We start from the raw sequence: 20243 nt of genomic DNA on the forward strand, positions 1-20243 counted from the left end.
GACTCGGGGATATACATTTGTGTTGCTTCGTCGAAGGGTTTTTTTAAGACTTTTTCTGCTATGAGATTTACTGTAGAAAAAGGTAAGGAAGAGTTCAATTCTAAGATATTATACTTTTTATCAAACATTACTCTATACAAACAGGTCCAATCCTTTTGGGTATTCGTTTTTCCACATGACATTTTGTTCATATTCTTTAAAGTTGTTTAAGAAATTCCTTATCGAATTATTTACAAACACATCACATGCCTTTTAGAGGCATCTGTGACTATCACCGGTAGGGACATTTTGTGGTACTTTTACATGACATATAGTGCGTCGAAAGTACATCGCTGTTCAGGCTCATGACCACACAAAATGGACTTGGATGGAAAGAAAACATTTCATGTATGTGTTATTCCACACACGCTTCTGACCCGCCAACCTGAAGCGAGTGTTAACATGCGTTCGAAAATGGGAAAGTAGTGGTTGTACGGAAAACCATAAACAATTAGTCAAGCGTCCAAGTCAATGGTACGAAATTAGCTTTAGGTAATAAGATATCAAACATACCGTGTTCCCAAAGGGAATCGAAACCATGACCTTCCGACTGAATTATTGGTTGGAAAGCTCTACCACTGAACCGTAATCATGAGGTACCCGTCAGGTGAGTGAGGTCATTTGAGTTGAAGTTATGTGCCATAGAACTAAGATTATGCAGATACCAACCACGACAACGGGTCTGAAAAAAAAAAAAAAAAAAAAAAAAAAAAAAAACTAGTAGCCGCATCTCGCGGACACTTCAAATGTAGGTGGAGAATCTAATGATAGATGGTGGAAGGTAATGCCTTACATTCTCGTTGAGAACTAAGGCCTTGACATTGAAAACTGATATTTATTGATAAATATCAGTTGTTGTTTTTTTTAACAGGTATATAAATATACCTGTTCACATATAAGCTATAATAGGGAAATTGAACACCGTAAAACTTTGTTTTTGAAGTTTATACTTGACAAAAAGAAAAAAAAAAAACGCCGTTTCCCTCTTGTCATCATCATATCATTTTTTTTTTTTTAAAGAGGAAGGAAATAGCACACCTGGTAATGTTGCGTACCATTAAACTTGGATGCGTCATTCAGCGAACACACTAAGAATCCGCTTAGTAGGCGCGCCCATCCTCGCACCAGGCTGCAGTTTTTTTCTTCCAAACTCAGCCACGCACTGTTTCTAGATTTTCTCCTATTCACTTTACGCAACCAACTTTTCTCTTGTTGCCAAACAGGAGCGAAACTATGGGATCGTAGGTGTAAACCTCCTATGAATACAATTGTTTTTTGTTTTTCTTTTTTTGTTAAGTGGGTTGTAACAGTTAAAAAAAAAGTTTGTAAGCCATCAAGTTAGGCTAACTGTGTTAGCCTGATGGTCTAAAAATAAATATTTAAACTACTAGAAATAAGACACAAAACTTAATTGCATTTTTTAACGGAAGCACGACAGAGCAAATTAAAACTCGCAAAAGTCAAAGCACGGCCTTTAAAACAATCCACATTTGTTACCATCGAGTGGGATTAATCCTTTCCCTTTCACAAAATGTTTTATATAATAAATTATGTTCAAAGTGCTGAAAGTGAACTGCAGATTGCTGTCATTTTTGTTTTCCAGCATGTCAGCCTGTGGGCGTCGCGGACATCAACACGATACCGGATGACAGAATTACTGCAAGCACATTCGCTAGCAATAAGTATAGTCCACACTACGGCCGACTGAATGGACAGAGGGGATCACTAGGTGCATGGTGTACAAAGACTACTGATGACAGAGCAGATTACCTTCAAGTTGATATGGGTGCAGTGCACTCTGTTTGTGCAGTGGCAACACAAGGAGCAACGGGAGGTCATTGGGTCACAAGCTTCAAGTTAAAACTTTCGTTAGATGGAACAACGTTTAACTACTACATGGAAGACAATTCTGTAAAGGTGAATAAGTCAACTTAAATCTAACTCCCTGATCTAGGTAGTTATTTTGCTCCAAGAAACAACGAAATACATTGCTTGAAATTCAAACGCATTGTCCTGGGTTGATATTAGAAGCCAATAGGAAATAGGGAAATAGAAAAGGAAATAAACCAAATGGCTGTCTGGCGAATTATCAGCTGGAGAGATTAACAGATCTGATAAAGTGGGGAAATAGCCATACTAGTGCTCCTCATATGTCAAAATCTACACGGATCTCTTATACTCTTGTATTATTTTTCATTTTTTTTTTCACGATTATTATTATTATTATTATTATTATTATTATTATTATTATTATTATTAATATTATTATTATAAAAAGAAAAAATGTATATTCAATCTGCGTTGAAAAGCAAAGGAAGTATTTTCATACACTAAAATGTGAAAAATTATTATTATTGTTATTATTTTTTCATTTCGAATTCTTCATATGATCTGCATCCATTCCATACTATCGCCTGTATCTAAAAAGTTCTTGAGATAACATTTTTTTGACATTTGTTTTCTTGTAGCTGTGTTTATTCTGTTGATCTACGTGGTATTTTTCCCTATTTTTAGGTTTTCCAAGGAAACAAAGTTCAAAGGGGCAATGTGAAAAATTCCCTCAGCAGTCACGTGAGAGCCAGATTTGTTCGATTCTATCCTGTGACATACCGTTCACATCCTTGTTTGAACGTTGAAATATTTGTGTTAAAATAACCATTTTATATCGCGTTTGTTATCGGTGTAAGGATTTTAGCTTAGTCAGGATAAGTAGAGAGAATGAAGCTACTAATAATGTGGCTTGAAACATCGTGAAGTACTACTTGACAAATTGTCTACAAGGTAAGCCCTCCGCAATATTTGAAAGGCTTGTCATTACCTTGAAGTAAGGTTTAGAAATATGACCTTAATTATCAATAAGTTTGGTAATTTGCCTTTTTATTATTTTCAAGAATAATTAATGGTGTGAGGAGCTCTGTGAAAGAGTGTTTTATCCGATCTCAAGACACCTCGAAGTTGCTTTTTCAACCCGCTTCTAGATCTCGGTGTTTGGAAATTGAATTGGCTGTTCTTCCTCGCCTTACATATATTTCTTTCACTCTAATTAGGCTACTATCATCTACAGAGTCTACCTTGGAAGGAACGAAAAACCTACATATTTTTTGTGTCAATCTGACCAGAAAGAAAACAGGCTAGGTAAAATCAAGCCCCCCCCCCCCCCCCCCCTCCTTTCCCTTCCTGACCATCCTATATTGTTTAGAAGTCGTTATGACTAAGGCCTCTCTTCATCAGAGGAAAGAACGCTTGATAAGGGGTGTGAGTGGTGGGAAAGGTTAAAAGGTTTTTGATGTATAAATTTTAGCTGTTTGTTTTATAGTTGTATAAAAAGCGGCCTCTCATTTGCAGTTTTTGTTTTAGGATATTAGTAATTATCTTTAGGCTCTTCAAGTCTTCTTTTTGTATATTTACAAGCCAAATGTTGATTTTTCCGACAAGGTTAGAAATCTGTACGATTTTCATATGGCTGTAAAACGCTCGCATTTCCCTGTGGCATTTTGCTACCTCTAATTAGATGCGGACCGTGGCTCCGATTAGCACCAAGTATTAGGTGACCGAGACTCAAAAAAAAGTCAGATTATATTTTTATTTTACATTTTTACATATACAACAAGTATTTCTGGGTTAAGTTGTGACTATAAAAGACAGTAAAAATTGATGGTGCTAAATCTGAACCTAAATCAGTCTGCTTTTCTTGAAGAACACTCGCTCCGATTCTAATCCAATCATGCAAGCTCTTCCTGCCCCGTCCGTGTCAGCCTGCGTGGTAAGCGTTGGGAGAGATACACGCTTTAGGAGCGCGCGCGTGGAACACCAGCGAGCGCGAGTGTCTCCGCGCAAGATTTCTAGTTTCTGCGAGACAGAACTGCTCTCTTTGCAAAAACAACCACTATTCATTTCGGTAATGCTTAGAACTTCCCAGCTCTTCCTCGATGACTTGCATCATCGGGCGTAGCGTGGCATCACGCGATATATCGCGGAGTGACTTGACCTCTCTCCCGATCGGTGGACATGAAGGTTTATGAAGTCTGTCAGCTACTGAAATTTCCAGCTAATCGACTCTTTGATCCCGATCTCCGAACAGCAGCAGCTATTCTCTGCCGACTATCGTCCACGCTCCCTGTACGAGATGATCTCCCAGTATCACGTGCACCCGACCCAGGCCGATGACCCACGCCTCCGTCAAAGCCAACCGAGCAGGAAGTAGCCTGGGACCCAGCGCCGTTGCTGAGTCCATTGGAGGCCGGTCCCTTTGCACTTTCCCGGTTAATGCTGCCAGAACTTGAGGAATTAAGACGGCTACTTCGTGATAGCGAGGCACCGGAAGTACGCTGAAGCGCTAAGAGTTGAGTCCGCGCTTCACCCAGAGCATCGGTCAGCTCCAGCCGTTCCTCGCACTCGCGACGAACAGTTTCTTGCAAAAACGCGACCTGTGAAAGAAGTCAGTGCTGCTGTCAAATGTTTAGCAAAAAAAAAAAAAAATGATTTTTTTTAATGAAATAACCCGTAGCGAAGGCGCACCATTAATCATTAACACTTTAAGCCCAAACGGTGATCAGCACTGATCAAATTTCTCCTTTTAGTACGAATATTTATTCAACCGTGAGGTCATGAGAATTAGGGTTATGATCACCGAAGGTGAAATTTCTTGGTTTTTTCAATCAATCAATTAATCAATCAACTTTATGGCTCAGCAAGCTGGTTTTCAGACATGCCGCGTGATATTTACAAATTTTAACAACTTTAATAACTTCTTCCCAGTACTTTTATAATAAACGTATCGGTTCAAGAGATGAGATTTGTTCTTTGATATCAGGGGTTAGAGGGTTAAAGGACTATGTCACCCCAGGCGTATGCGCACTTTGAAATCGCTGGCCCAACTTTTTTCAAATACCGTCGGCGAGTTCAGTTCTGTTTGAATCGCGTTCATCTTTATAAAAGTAGCTGAATTTTAATTTACAAACGTTCTTTAGCAATTAGAGAGGCTGTCCACGGTATTTGGAAAAGCTTTGCAATGGCGGGAAAGCAAATAAAAAAATAAAAAAAAAATAAAAAAAACACAGTTAAATGCAAATTAGCTTCAACCGGACTCTACTGCGCTTGTGCCCGAGCTGACATACACCTGTAGTCCTTTATGTATAACTCGCCTTGCCCGACAGGTTACTTAAAGGTCCTCGTGTTAACGGGTTAGTGAGGAATTAAGAAGCTTTTGAATGGATAGGACCAAACGCAGAAACAAACTGTTCGAAATATTTTTTCTTGCCAAATCTTTTGTTGTCGAGATGCGACCGTCAGACGTCATTAAAAACATAGACTGTTCATTGTCCCCTATTTTTCCGTGGGATTTTCGAGACTCGTTTGCTTCTATCGAACTCCCGCCATCTCGGTTTGTAACGGCGGGTACAATTATGTTAGCCTACAAGAATGAAAGAGACACAAAGGGAAAGGCAATAAAGGAAGGAAGCATGATTATCTCCTCACAACTAGTCATCGAATACATATCAAACAATAAATGAAGAAATAGGCACTTTGGACCTCTAAAAGGAGATAGTTGGTTAGCAACGGGTTTTTCGGATTCGCTCTCACGAAGGGCTAACGCTCCAAACGTCAGCACTCGAATGCCTTTATGGTGGCCAATTTACCTTTAGTTATCAACTCTACTGATAAACCAAACATTCGTTTCTATTTCCCACCGACTCAGCACCACAGTTTATTTAGAACCTAAAGACAGATTCTGTTTAGGTCATGTGAAAATAGTTATAAAACTATAGGCGTTCCTATTAACGGGTTCAGGTGAAATTACGCTGTAGTGCTGGAGTAGTTATGGCTCCCTACCTCTTCTCTCCACGATTCCTTTTTAGTTTCCAGTTCGTCAATTTGCTTCTCGGCTTCTCGGAGCGCACGTTCCGACTCCTGGAGCCTGGTTCTTAACTTGGCAACTTGTTCCGCTGACTCTGCTGACGGCTGGCGAGTGCGATTTTCCAAATCCACGATTTTTGCTTCCAGGTTTTGTATAATTGAATTGCTGGCGTTTCTCGACTGTTCACCTTTCTCCTGAAATGAGATTTTTGTTGTTAGTCACCTTAAAACAGGGATCTATCCTTTGGGCAATAATGAGCTTACTGAACAAGACGGCTGAGGGATGGGGACGGTGAAATATCGTTGTGTGACCAACATGACATATTAGTACCTTCACATTTTTAGGCGATTTTCGACTAAAACTGGTGTTCTCTTATCTGTGACAACATGAAAACCACGAGCGATAGGAATGTTACAATCTAGAGTCGTGAATACTTGGCCGTCACGTTGGTGACACAAGCACAATTTGCCGTCCCACCAGATCAGCCGTCTTGTTGCGTAAACTCGCCAATGAGTCGAGTTTCTGGACGAATTTGACAGGAGGATTCCGGCTTAAGCCAGCACGGGTTACTTTCTGGTGAGTTACTCCCCGCAATACTTCATACAGGTCTGATAAACTACACCGAGGAGTTCCACCTTAAAAGGGATCCCTTTTCACCCTCCTTGTATGCGAAAGGGTAGCGAAATTTAAAATTCTAGCTTTTAGAAAGGTTACAAAATAAACCGTGAACCAAAGGGGTCCTCTGCGTTATAATAGAGGATGCAATTTTAGTTTTATGTATGTGAAAGCAGTAAAATCGCGGTAAACGTTGGTATGCGAAACCATAAGGGGTTGATATAACTGAGGGGATACTCCCCGTTTCAAGCCTACCTTGAACCCCACCTCCGCCCTCCTCGAGCCGGGGGTTGGGGGGGGGGGGGGGGTGGTTATCCCAAATTGCAACTGAGGACAGGCAAATAAAGGACATTTAGTCTGACTCATGTTCCTCCTACACTTTATTGTTTTTGTTTTAAATTTCCAAGAAATTTCGGTGGAAATAAAAAAATATTGTCTAAGCAGTGGCTCATACTAGAGAAACTACCAATTAATCAAGAATTACACAGTGTAGTGCCTAGAACTCACTTTAGTTTCATTTACAGCCTGTTCCAGTCGTTTGACCTCTTCACGGTGTTTGCGGTTCAAGGTGATGATGTCCTCTCTGAACTAAAAAGGAAGACGAAATACAGTCAACTGTTCCTAAGGCGGACTAGAGTGTTCACAGTCACCTATTTTCCATGGGATTTTCGAGATTCGCAGGCTTCGATCAAACTGCCACCATCTTGGTTTGAAAAAGTTTACTAGAGACTCTCTTTAGGTTGTGCTCGCCGCTACAAACCAAAATGGAGGGAGTTTGATCGAAGCGTACGAGTCTCGAAAATCCCACGGGAAAATAGGGGATTGTGAACCGTCTAAAGACGGACACCATCGGGACCAACTCCACGTTGGAGCGAATTTAGTTACATAAAAAACAAGTTAAATTGGATTGGTATGTCCATTACACCCGAACTGGGTCGGATCGTAGATCATACGTCTATACCGAATACGTGTAGGCTATAAAAACACTGAGGTTGCTTTCATTGCATTTCCATCCTGCACGTTGCTCATTCGTTTTATCATTTCAACTATTCACCTACAAGGTCAAATCGGTGAGCTGTGATTTCGAAATGGCAGTCTCAGTGACTTTTGTGTGGAAGAATCTTTAGTAGTGAATAATACGTTAAAAACTATAGTCGAGAGTGCTTTTGTCTAATCGGGACTATCGGTCTGACAGTAGACGTTCTTTAAAAAAAAAGCAATCAAATTTCCGAAGGACAACTATCAGCCGATAGCCCCTTGACAGAAGCAACCTATTGTATAATTAGTTTTCTATTGAAATTTGATGATCTGAAAATGTTACATTTGTAGAGCTAGTTTTAAGAACACCAACTGATAACCTAGAGACAGAAGAGGTCTTTTGTTTAATTGCACAGCTCCACTGAATTTTCTTCCGAGGAAAAATCTTTCAAACTGGCATTTTGAATCCAAAGCTCCCCAACGAGGTTATTCAGTTTATTCTTATCCCTGAATACGGTCAATCGAACGCGAATTCAGTTTTACAAACAAGCAAAACGGCTTTGAATAAAGACAAAGTACGCTTACTTTATCCTGTGCTGCCTTTGCCTCTTTCTTCCACGTAGCGAGCTCCTCGATATGCTTGTGTTGTTCCTCGTCCATCTCCTTGGAAAGAGAAACGTGACAAAATTAAGAGAGGTAAACAGTGACTACAGCCTGCGAGAACAGACGCCTTTTTGTTCCACGCAAAAGTCGACTTTTCTCACACCAGGCTTAATGTCAACCAATGATTGCCTCGAGATAATAATAATATTTTAAAAATAATATTTATAACGCGCAAGTATCTATAAAGATATAATCAAATGTGCGATGAAATAAATAAATAATTTATAGAACAGTGTAAATAAATAATACATCAATTACAAAATTAATTACTTTAGTACCAAGCGAATTCAAGAATTGCTTTAATGTTTCGGAGAGCGGCAATTTATATTCCAGAGAAAAGTACTAATGCACCCATCATCAGCCATCCCTTAAGAGGAGGGAGGGATGGGGGGTTGGAACCCTGGACAAGGGAGGGAATTTTGTAAAGTTCCCTCTCGAAAGTGCCTATTTCCCCTCTTGGAAGGGTACGTAGAACAATCAAAGTTAAGCAGCTGCCCCTCTTACAGAGTCATCGCAGACAAAAAACAAACAAACAAACAAACAACAACAACAACTCTTACTAGTCAGACCCTCTGCGGTCAACATCATCTTTGTTTAACACATCACAAGAACTGTGCTACCATGGCTCAAGTATATCGCACTGGATCATTAGATCTATTTGCATGGCGATATCTGAGTTGACAGTCCCCCCATCCTCCCAAGGAATAGCCGATGATAGGTGCATAATGCACTTCAGAATTATTGAACCTATTCACCTTGCTTTACCACTATTTTTTCTCTTTGCTTTGTAAATTCCTACTTTCGAGCTTTACTTTTCTATTTAGCCAAAAACCATTGTCAAGCTCTGGTGCTATATACTGACTTAAAGGGAGTGTCATGGCCCGTCAAAGCGAGCTACGCCATTTACTAGGCTGACACGCGCCCTGTGTACTACTAGGATAAGCAAGGTCGAAAGTACCGTGCGGTGATAGAGAACGTTTAGGGTGGGGTAAATTAAATATCTCAGTGACCGATGGGAATCCAACCGATAAACAAAGAGACAAATTTTAAGGTCGGTCTTGAAATAAGAAAGATTTAGCATTTAAAAATGTCACGCGCGTGAGACAATTAAATTTCTGTGACCCTAACTGGAAAGAAAGAAATACCTTTTGAAATGCATCTGTTAACTCTTTCCACATACTGTTTTTCTCTTCGTTAAACTGCGCTTCTTTTTCCTTCACGATTTTGTCAATCTAAAAAAGGGAAACCAACAGAGGTAAGTGACAATGATGCAGTTGGGTGTATTGGTTACAGCACTCGCCTCCCACCAAGGTGACCCGAGTTTTATTTCCGGACTCGGCGTCATATGTGCGTTCGGGTTGCTGCTGGTTCTTGTCTTTGCTCCGAGCGGTTTTACTCCGGGCACTCCCCTCTCCTCAAAAACCAAAATTCCAAATTCCAATTCGATCTGGAGAGTGCCCTTTCGAATGAGTGCTCTGCGCTTTGAAACGCCACTTTGACACTAAGGATGCGTTCATTTTGGGATGATCCAGATCAGGATCAATGATACAAGATCACTCGGATAATGGTGCATCAAAGGAACCGACGAATCCACTCGCCCAGAGTGGATTCGTCGGATTCAACATGATCCGAGAGATCTTGGATCATTGATCCTGATCTGGATCATCCCAAAGGAACACACCGTAAAAGAAATGATTAATTCGGCTTTATTTATTTTAATGCGAGTGCTACTGGGAAGATATAAAGGGAGCGATTGGAGAGGAATTGGACACACGCGCGATGTGTGTGGAGAAAGCGTGGAGCGCGAAAGGAGGAGGGAGAAACCGTCGAAACTCTCTTCCCTTACTTCCGCGATCCCGTCGCTTTGCGCACGCGAGATTCCCCTCTTTTCAACCTCCTCACTAACACCTCCCACGCGGACTGCAGTCTTCTACGCCGCCGGTATTTGGGTCATCGCGCACCGTGCAACGAGGAGCGTTGCTAGACTTCGAGCAGCTGCAGTCCATTATTTTTCTTACGGATAGTAAAGCGAGCCAACCGCGTGAGCGCGAGTGGAAATCGCCTCACGCGAGGAGACGCGACACGCGGAAGGAAGCGAAAACTAGAGCGTTGCGAGGCGACTGAAACAACCGCTTCGTAGGAGACTAAAGCCCCATTCACAGACAAAAAAAAAATGATGTTTAATTAAATCAGGCTTAACAAAATGAAAATGGTAATACAAAGCTGAACCATTGGCTTTGATATAGGTTTCAAGAAAACTTTAACTTTCATTTGTGCTAAATCTGTAGTCGACAAAAATGGCCGAAAGCAGCTTTTGTGAAGGAAACAATTTTAAACTCTGTTCAACTAAACAGCTTTTAAAACGTGTCTAAGTCTTGGTATGAAAGGGGCATTAGTTCATGGGCTACTCAGGAGCAAACAGAAATTATAACAAAGACTGACATTAATTTAGAATCAATTTAATGTATGCACCTTTCCTGGCCAAGCATCTGCCTCCTCCATCTTCTTTTTAAAGCTTTCTCTTAGTTGTTCTATGCGATTATGGTGCGCAGTGATCATCATCTCCCTTTCCTGTTTCAGGGAAGCCGCTTCATCTTTAGCTTTTGCAAAAGATTCCTTCAGAGCCTTGATTTCCTCCAGCGAGTTGGCACTTTTTTCTTGCTCTTCGCTTCTGGTCTTCGTAAATTCACCTATGCACGTCTCAAGATTTTTACAATTATCCAACAGTTGCTGAATCTGTTTCTCTTTCGCCACTAAGTCCTTATCTTTTTTCTTGGTTTCTTGTTTAAATGCCTCTGCTTGATTCTGCATTTTTTCCTTGTAGTCATTCAAATCACTCGATTTTGATCTGAAAAGAAAACAATCCAGTAAATCATCTAGCCTGCGTAGCTGGCGAATATAAAGTTTTAGCGGCCCAAGCTGCAACAACGAATGCGCGAACGAATAATGAACGAGAGGAAACGGGCAAGAGAAGGCGCCCCTTCTCCCCAATCTCTTCTCGACTTTTCCCGCCTTTATTATTAGGGAACTGGTCATAACAAATTTGTTCGAAGAGGACCCAGCTTGTCTTGAGTTGGAGGGGGGGGGGGGGGGGGTTATCAAAGACACAATCTATTTTATGAACCTTACCGACAAAATTCACGTCTGTTGTGATTGGCTAGAGATATTTTACTTTGGTTTTGGCTTTACGATAGTCAATAGGATATTTTCACTATGACGCCATTTCACTACAACTACAGTTTTTTTTGCTTTCTCATGCTAATTTAGTAGAGCTATAGTTTGGAGTAATTCCCTCAAAGGAAATGGTTATGTCTTTTATCCTTTCTTCGCCCTACACCCCTCCCCAAAATAGGGCCTGAACTCCACCCTTCCAATTAATTCTATGAAGTGGAACACAGCCTGGAATTTCAGCAAAACTCAATACCCCCCCCCCCCCCCCCCAACTCACAGAAGTCCAGGAGGTAGCCGACATTTCAGACTATGGAACACAAACAGTAAACCAAATCGTAACGTAAAATTTTGTACTGTTTTTAAGTTCAAACTGGACTTACTTTATCAGTTCTTTATAACACGCGATCTCTTTATTGCATGAATTATTCTCTTCCTTTTCCCTTGCCAGTCCCTTCTCTTGCTCATTGACTTTTCTTTCCAGTTGTGTGCATTTTCCTTTCAACTCCTGGACTGAAGCTTCAGCTTTGCTAAGAGCCTCTTGCCGCAATTTATTTTCACTCTCAAACTGCAAGGACATAAAAGAAGTAATCAGTCAGTGCAACTGGAAGGCAGTGGACAGGGTACTCTGTTTTAACATCATCATGAGTTCAGCATCTTGTTTATCCAGGCACACTGTCGGACTCACTACATGTATCTAAACTGTTTTAGCTTTATGTTTATTGACGGTTTACGGAAATAACCCGAAGATAAATACTTATCCTAAGAATACAATCGAGTCTGCATTTCTTAAAGATTGAAATGCGGACTCTGATGCTCTGAGATCCTTACCTTCCTTTCGCTTAAACTGCGCAAAGCTTTTGACACATTTCATGTACACTTTTAGTGGAATTTACACGCAAACTGCGTGTAATGGAGAGGGCGATGTCCCTCTGGTCAAATAACACGCAGACTGCGTGTAATTCAAGGTGCGAGTAATAGTTCGTGTAAATTTTTATGCGCGCGTATTTTGCGCGTCAATCCGCCATATTGCACACATTTTACGCGCGTCTAGGTGCTGCTATTCCTATGACCAGTACTGTAGGTACGAAATAGTGTGCAGGTATGGCCATCCTCAAAGCTATCATTAACGGCCGTAACCTGTAACACTGTTAAAGCTGAATACCCTTGAAAGAAGAACCTTGATGTTACAGGTGATCTTGACTGTTGAAGGTTTATCTTACTCAGAAATTAACAAGATTGTTACGGGTGAGAAGCTTAATGCAACATGTCGCTAAAAATTTAATGACAGCCCTGATCCTCATGAAGTGTTAAGTCTCCCATCACCCTCTGGTCTACCTTGTAAAAGTTGGATGGTTGGGTTAAAGAGGAAGTTAATCACGCGAAATTTATGTCATTTCAAAAACCAAAAATGTCTGTTCGTCAAAAGAAACAGAAAAATAATTGTCTTGTTTTGTAATAAATTATCATTCCTGGGCCGGGTTGTTCGAAAGCTGATTAACGTTAATCTACACGTACGATTAAAATTTAATCGAGGTTTTCATCTAGCTCGTTAGAAGTGGTTTTAAAGGTTGATTTCAAGCCTAAGGTAAAGAAACGTCTAAGTCAAAACTGAGGGCCAAAACTCTTTTGAAGTATCATTGATAAGTAATTAAACTCGAATCAAAGTCACGTTAATCCAGGATTAGCTTAATCGGGCTTTGAACAACTGGGCCCAGTGTAACAAAACTGTCGATTAGAGTCTCTGGTCAGTCGTAGGCAACAATGGAATGAAACTTCAAAAATGGTAGGCTAACGTTTTCAAGTTCTCGCAGTTTTGCTTCAAAAATGCGCTAAAACAGATCACGATTTGTTCCTTCCAAAAATTGTGTTGATTTCTTTTCTCTCGTTGTTCTAGAAATATTTTGTGGCTAAGCGAAGATCTTTTTTCACCTTTAAAAATAAGAGAGGTCGAAACCCCCAGGAAATTAACCTTCCTCTTCAAAGACAGAAAGAAAAGAAACGAAATTTTGACAAATTAATAATAAATCAGTAATTCCAACCAAGCTTTGATCATTATACATGTATCTTTTCAACAACTGCTATTTTGCAAATTGGGGTTAACCACTACAATTACTGACTAAAAATTAATAATTATGTTACTTTGAAGTGGCTATAACCATGGATAAAATAATATTGATCAATATACATGTAAGCCTGAACATTAGGATTTCATGCTATCCCAGCAGATTTGTACTCACCTTTCTTACATTGTCCTCCAATACAGTCTTCTCTTCAATAAATTTCTTGTACAAAAGAGCTATAATAGCACTCACTTTCCTTTGGTGCTCCAAGATATCTTGGTGATTTTCGTTGACATTCAGTCTAATATCATTCAGAACTGTTCTTTGCACTTGCATTTCATTTCGAGAACTTGAAATCAACTTCACAAGGTCTCTAAATTTCATCTGTGCTGTCATTAATTCTTCTTGCTTCCTTTGAAGGTTAGTCTCTTGGTCTTTTATCTGTTGTTGAAAGTTCTCAATCTGTTCTTGCTTTGATGTTAAATCTACTGCCAGAATCTTAGTCCTGTAGATTATTAAATAAATTTAAAATAAATAATTTTAAAAAGACCAGATCAGATACACATCAAAGTAACATAACAACAACAACAACAACAACAACAACACGTTATTTACCCACGCTACATCTACAGGTGTAGGAGTGATAAAAACTCGTTAAAACATGTGCGTGAAACGAAAAGCATCAAAAAGAAAAGAAATCATTTAAAAATTACTAATAATACATGTATTATTTAAATTAATAATTAATTTTTTCTCAGTGCAGGAGCAGTCGGAATTAAGGTAAACCATGCTATTTGATTCAGGTTCTGGCAGTGGGCGGAATTTGTTTCATCTCACCTGCAAACCCAGGCAGACTTGTAATTGTTATGTGATTTGTTGCAAGATCTGAAATGAAAATTTTACTCAACTGCCTGGTTGGCAGTTCATGAACATGTAGGTCAGACTATATTGGGAAAAACTGTGCTCTCTTGTCTTGAGTACAGCCCCTTGGCATGGGGTACTCTTGAATTACTCTTGGATGACCTTGGCCGGTTAAATTAACATGTACAGAACTTACTGTACAGACAACAGCTAAGGTTGAGAAAGTGTTAAGGCTATTTCATAGAGTGTTGATAATTATTAAAAATGGCAGCTTGGAAGACAAAATCTCTCAGAACTTTAGAAACTATAAGACAAGGATATAATTTATTTAAAAAAAGAATTCTTAAGATTCTTCACACTGTTACTACAGCCCAGTGACACATGGTGCAAGTCTACAGTGTACTGTACATTGACATACAAGAACACAATTTCTAAATTATTAACACAGCTGTGCTACGGGTGTGTCTTACCCTGAAAATGATGCTGAAAAAAAAAAAAAAAAAAAAAAAAAAAAAAAAAAAAAAAAAAAAAGAAAAGAAAAAGGGAACAAGAACAAACTTAATAAAACAGTTTCTCTACATTTTCAAAGTCTGCATTAAAATTTGACTTTGATTATTCTTGAGTTCAGAAAACCTTACCCAAGGTTGGACTGCTGTTTTCATTTGAAGGACCAAGAGTATGTATCAGGCTCGAAGGAGGGGGGGGGGGGGGGGGGGGTTTGAAGATCAGTAATGGCGGAAGAAAAACTTTTAAATAAAGTTCCTGGGGTCGAAATACATCAACCAAAGAAAAATAGAGATATAAACCCGTTCTTTAGGCCTTATGTCTTATCCTCAGTAAAAATAAAAGTTGTCAAGAACCCTTGGAGTTTCAAAATTTTAATGACGTTTCATTTTTGCGGTAAAACCGCGTCCGCCCGAAAAAGCCATAGAAAAGCATGCTTTGCGATACGTTTTGTTCTCTGAATGCGGCATTGTTCTAAAAGGAGATTCACTTCAAACTTAATAGTTCAAGCCTTGTTGAGTTTCACCCGCAATTACATGTACGTACAAGTTCGCCTGAGAATTCCCACCACAAAAGCGGTAAGTCAACGATACACGTTTTTGATATGCCTGTCAATCTTGACGAGATAGTCAATTTGTTCGAAGGCTTACACCCGAGAATGATGCAGTTTACCACTTTGGTGTATGACTATCAGCAGATCGAATAGCTATCAGAACTTGACACTTTAAAAAAAACTTATGTAAAAACAAGTTGTGATTTGCCTAAAATGGGTCTCAAAATGCAGGAATTGAGGTTTCTGGGAACCTAGATTTTCAAAAATTTCCGGGGGAGCATGCCCCCGGACCGCCCCTAGTAAGAGCGCCTCTGGCGCTCAGCAAGATTTCAGGGGGGCTTAACGAACACCCCTATCAAAACCTTACCTACCCGCCTGTGTATAATTACTGCCTTACATGTAAATCCAACTTAAGGACTATAATTTGTGGGCTGACAAACGTGACTGAATTTTTTGCATTTGGTCATCAATTTACATTTGTAATCAAAGAACATCACCCTGTTTTTTCTTGTTTTGTTTGAGGGAGGGGGGTGGGTGGGTGGGTGGGTGGGGGCAGAAACAGGGCAATGTTCAGTCAGTTTTTAGTAAAATGAAACATCGGCCTACAAAATTCAACATATGATGGTCATGCTCTCAGCCCTAATCATTTAGATGATACATGTACCTTTCTTCACTAGCTTGCAATGCTCTTGAAAGCTTGTCGCTTTCCTCCTCCATGCTGACCACCTTAATTTTCAGTTTCTCCTCTCGCTCGACACTCCCTCTGTAATATTCCATTTGCCTCTCAGCTTCCTTAACCCTTTCCTCTAAAGCTTTCATTTCATTGTGAATGAGATAGCTCACACCACAGAATTGGCACACAGTATCGTCTCTTTTCATCTCCTGAATTTCCTGGGGGAGGGGATGCTCAGGAACGAATCGTTCCGATGTTTGTTCTTCCATCATGAGGATCAAGTCAGGTTAAACCTCTGGAAAATAATTTTGTACCCAAAGGAAGTTTCCGAATTGTACAAGGCAGCAAAGCAATCAAACTGGCTAAAAGAGTTTATTTGTTTATTCATTTATTTGAACTTTTGAAAATTAGGTTGTTCACATACCCGCCTCCTGGGGCCAAAAAGCTCTTCAAATGTCCTAATAACCCCCAAGGGCTCCAAGGTTTCTTCTTAAGGACAAATTTTCAGCTTCGATCAACAATAGAATAGAATACAATACAATTATTCCTGCGCTGCAAACATTGCTTTGTTACTGACAGTAATGATGCCTTGAGTTCAAAAACTATTTTGGAGCTGTCTTGAGTGACCCATTCACTAAGACAGGCGTAATTCTGCGCTTGAAAAAGTCCTCAACTCCGGAAACTCAGGAAAAAGACATGCACAATTGCACTGGACCCAAGTAAAAATGCGGTTTAAATTTCCCACTCCTTGGGCACAGTACATGTACGTGGTCAAATGCCTGGGGTGAGGGGGAAGGGAGGGGGATGTTAAAGGTTAGAATTGATCAGTGCATCATGTCACTCCAATCTGCAGAGCATAGCAAGTACATGGGCGAGTTCCTCTGTTTAGAAAATACCTCAGTTTTTTTTCAGGGTCACCCAACGGATCGTTTCTGTAAATTATCTGTTCGAACGGCCCTTAATCCCCTACAATTTTCTTAAGGGAATTTTCACCTCGAACTTTCGTGATATGGGAAATTTAAGGCCTAGTGTTTTCGGATTGATAAAAATGTCGTTTCGGATACCGAAAAAAGGTCAGCTAAGATTTTCGGAAAGGAAATAAGACCTAAGATTTTCGGAAAATGGACAAAAATGCCCTAGTAATTTCGAAAAGACTCAAGTTCCCCTGGAACAGATAAAAATATTATAGTGCGGCCTGAAATGAACCCGCAGAGCTTTAAAGGTACTCTAGATAGCCTTAAATAGCGTTTCAAAGGATCTGAGAGAAAACTGTCGTTGGGTGCCCCTGATTTTTCCCTTGACAATTGACCATCAAAGTGATAACAGCCTTCAATTAGCCAAGTAAAGTGCACAACTTTGCATTCCATCCACAGGACAGTTCAGAAAATAAGGTTGCGTTCGACTGACCCCATTCCGGAATAGGGTCAATCGAACGCAGCTTACATGATCCGATCTACTGTACTTTCTTTCTTTCTACTGTAAGATTGTTGTTGACAAACCAGTTTGCAAGTCTCTCACAGCTGAAAGTCTATGCTACCTGATTCAAACACAAGCAAAGAAGGGGTAAAAAAAAAAGATGTTAATTACCTGAAATACATCGTTATTTCCTCACTTTCAAATATGATCCCTTATGGACTGGATAATCTGCCATGATTAACCACAAAAAGGTAAATTCGTCGGCAACCAACTTTCAAAATCATGGCGGCTGTTTCCAAGGGGAGATAAACATGTGCTCAGCGGTTGCACCATTTTTGATTTACTACGTCATGACTTCTATCACGATTGCATCCTCACATACAGCCGTCATGGCGTAGGCGAATTGCAAAATCATTATGTCTTCTTGCGATGGACGGTAATCTTCAGGAAAACATAATGGATCCGGAGGATAATTATCCAAAAATTGATGTGCATCGAAGCCGTTTTCCTTACTGTATTGTGTGGACACCAATTCCTGTGTTAACGTGAGTGCAAAATTACAATTTTCTTAAGGGAATTTTCACCTCGAACTTTCGTGATATGGGAAATTTAAGGCCTAGTGTTTTCGGATTGATAAAAATGTCGTTTCGGATACCGAAAAAAGGTCAGCTAAGATTTTCGGAAAGGAAATAAGACCTAAGATTTTCGGAAAATGGACAAAAATGCCCTAGTAATTTCGAAAAGACTCAAGTTCCCCTGGAACAGATAAAAATATTATAGTGCGGCCTGAAATGAACCCGCAGAGCTTTAAAGGTACTCTAGATAGCCTTAAATAGCGTTTCAAAGGATCTGAGAGAAAACTGTCGTTGGGTGCCCCTGATTTTTCCCTTGACAATTGACCATCAAAGTGATAACAGCCTTCAATTAGCCAAGTAAAGTGCACAACTTTGCATTCCATCCACAGGACAGTTCAGAAAATAAGGTTGCGTTCGACTGACCCCATTCCGGAATAGGGTCAATCGAACGCAGCTTACATGATCCGATCTACTGTACTTTCTTTCTTTCTACTGTAAGATTGTTGTTGACAAACCAGTTTGCAAGTCTCTCACAGCTGAAAGTCTATGCTACCTGATTCAAACACAAGCAAAGAAGGGGTAAAAAAAAAAGATGTTAATTACCTGAAATACATCGTTATTTCCTCACTTTCAAATATGATCCCTTATGGACTGGATAATCTGCCATGATTAACCACAAAAAGGTAAATTCGTCGGCAACCAACTTTCAAAATCATGGCGGCTGTTTCCAAGGGGAGATAAACATGTGCTCAGCGGTTGCACCATTTTTGATTTACTACGTCATGACTTCTATCACGATTGCATCCTCACATACAGCCGTCATGGCGTAGGCGAATTGCAAAATCATTATGTCTTCTTGCGATGGACGGTAATCTTCAGGAAAACATAATGGATCCGGAGGATAATTATCCAAAAATTGATGTGCATCGAAGCCGTTTTCCTTACTGTATTGTGTGGACACCAATTCCTGTGTTAACGTGAGTGCAAAATTTATGACTGACATTTAATTCCCGAGTGTGTATGATAACTTTAACTCTCCATGCATGGTTCCTGTTTTATGTGTACAAAAAAAAACAAAAAAAAAAAACTGAGGAGCTGTAAGGACTGAGATAGACTATGAAGCAGTATTGACTTCCTTTTATTCCATCAGGATCTTAGCCATAGTGTAAAATTTTCAGTGCTCTCATGCATAATACAGAGCATATCTAATCGATAGAAATTGATCATCCCAATGCAAAGCTACTCGATTAATCGCTATATAATGGTAATACGATCGAGTGGAGTCTGTATAATAATGACAGTCGATATTTTTTTCTGTTCCTGTTTATTGAGCTCAGTAATGTTGTACATGTACATGTACAGCTGTTAATTGTATGCTTTATAGCATATTACAAATGAGGGGACTGGTCAGTCTCAAAACTCTCAATGATAATGTTATTTTTTTGTCTTTCTTTTTGTTGTACATGTAGCTGGCTTTTTCCTTTCATTGGTCACATGGGAATAGCCATGTCCTCAGGAGTAATCAGGGATTTTGCAGGTCCTTTCTATGTTTCGGTAAGGCTCATAGTATATTAGTCTGCCCGCTCAGGTCAGAGTGGACTTGAAAATACACAACATCTGTTAAAGTTTGGTGAGGTGTAATTAGGGACTTTAAGAAACCACAACAACAATGCCAATGAATACAAGTCCTGTAGATATTGATTCCTCAAAATCTTTGTTACATGTATCATCCAATTCAATTTTTCAGGTCGGGTGGTCAGCTTCGTTGCGTTTTAACACAAGACTGAGACCCCTCCTTAGTTAACACTGAAATGGAGTGTTTTGTTGTTTTTTTTTTTTTTTTTTTTTTTTTTTAGAGTCAAACCCTGTTATTAATTGGACACCATTGGGACCAGAAAAAGTGTCCGTATTATGGAGTGTGGGTGGGACCAAGAAAACTGTCCCTAATAATAAGTGTCCGTACATGTACACTGTATTAAGCGGGTGTTTGTAAAAAGCAGGGGTTAACTGTATTAATATTCTTTTTAATGCATACATGTGTTAGTTCTATGCTTTAAAAGAAGTTTTGTAAATGACTGTTGGTATCAATTAAAACAATCAATTGAAAATGACCCAATTCAACAGGCTGTGTGCTTTATTTTCTGTTACAGGAAGATGATATGGCCTTTGGAAAACCAACTAAGTAGGTCACTCTGTTTTTAGCTTGTAAACAATTCATATTATTTCCCTGTAATGGCTTGCATGCTTACATCCCCTCAGTATACATTATATGTGCATT

General features: G+C 39.7%; 3 protein-coding genes and 1 pseudogene across 7 annotated transcripts in view; 3 read left to right on the forward strand and 1 right to left on the reverse strand.

The window, feature by feature from the left end:
- The window catches only part of LOC146473810 (hemicentin-2-like), a 163549-nt gene extending 159833 nt beyond the window's left edge, over window positions 1-3716 (forward strand). The window contains exons 8-9 of the mRNA XM_085117672.1: window positions 1643-1956; window positions 2554-3716. Of these exons, the coding sequence (XP_084973798.1) occupies window positions 1643-1956; window positions 2554-2694 (455 nt within the window). The 3' untranslated portion in view covers window positions 2695-3716. The remainder of the gene's footprint in view (window positions 1-1642; window positions 1957-2553) is intronic.
- LOC146473815 (uncharacterized) overlaps window positions 1-3716 on the forward strand; it is a 68277-nt pseudogene extending 64561 nt beyond the window's left edge. The window contains exon 6 of the transcript XR_014866308.1: window positions 3666-3716. The product of XR_014866308.1 is annotated as an uncharacterized LOC146473815 (transcript). The remainder of the gene's footprint in view (window positions 1-3665) is intronic.
- Window positions 3717-3864: 148 nt separating this feature from the next.
- LOC146473819 (uncharacterized) lies at window positions 3865-17711 on the reverse strand. Of its 4 annotated transcripts, none has more exons than XM_085117859.1 (11): window positions 17562-17703; window positions 16399-16482; window positions 15966-16269; window positions 13561-13888; window positions 11704-11888; window positions 10625-11000; window positions 9298-9384; window positions 8075-8152; window positions 7019-7099; window positions 5872-6090; window positions 3865-4466 (listed from the first exon to the last, which is right to left on the reverse strand). In XM_085117859.1, the coding sequence occupies exons 3-11, from the start codon at window positions 16244-16246 to the stop codon at window positions 4068-4070; spliced, it is 2034 nt and encodes a 677-aa protein (XP_084973985.1). In that variant the 5' UTR covers window positions 16247-16269; window positions 16399-16482; window positions 17562-17703; the 3' UTR covers window positions 3865-4067. The 4 variants fall into 4 exon arrangements, with proteins under 4 accessions (XP_084973985.1, XP_084973987.1, XP_084973988.1 ...); XM_085117861.1 differs by having other exon boundaries at window positions 17587-17687; XM_085117862.1 differs by lacking the exon at window positions 16399-16482 and having other exon boundaries at window positions 11704-11882; window positions 17562-17711.
- Window positions 17712-18804: 1093 nt separating this feature from the next.
- LOC146473820 (transmembrane protein 222-like) overlaps window positions 18805-20243 on the forward strand; it is a 6798-nt gene continuing 5359 nt past the window's right edge. Inside the window, exons 1-3 of the mRNA XM_085117919.1 lie at window positions 18805-18942; window positions 19435-19519; window positions 20116-20147. Of these exons, the coding sequence (XP_084974045.1) occupies window positions 18827-18942; window positions 19435-19519; window positions 20116-20147 (233 nt within the window). The 5' untranslated portion in view covers window positions 18805-18826. The remainder of the gene's footprint in view (window positions 18943-19434; window positions 19520-20115; window positions 20148-20243) is intronic.

This window comes from Pavona decussata, unplaced genomic scaffold (genome assembly GCF_977016875.1).
Source record: "Pavona decussata unplaced genomic scaffold, jaPavDecu1.1 SCAFFOLD_92, whole genome shotgun sequence".
NCBI lineage: Eukaryota > Metazoa > Cnidaria > Anthozoa > Scleractinia > Agariciidae > Pavona > Pavona decussata.

Coding starts and splice junctions, on each gene's coding strand:
- LOC146473819 (XM_085117860.1), bottom strand. CDS start 16,246: ATGATGGAAGAACAAACATCGGAACGATTCGTTCCTGAGCATCCCCTC. Junction 11,889..13,560: donor TGGAGGACAATGTAAGAAAG/GTGAGTACAAAT, acceptor ATGTCCTTGCAG/TTTGAGAGTGAAAATAAATT. Junction 9,385..10,624: donor CAGATGCTTGGCCAGGAAAG/GTGCATACATTA, acceptor TCCCTTTTTTAG/ATTGACAAAATCGTGAAGGA.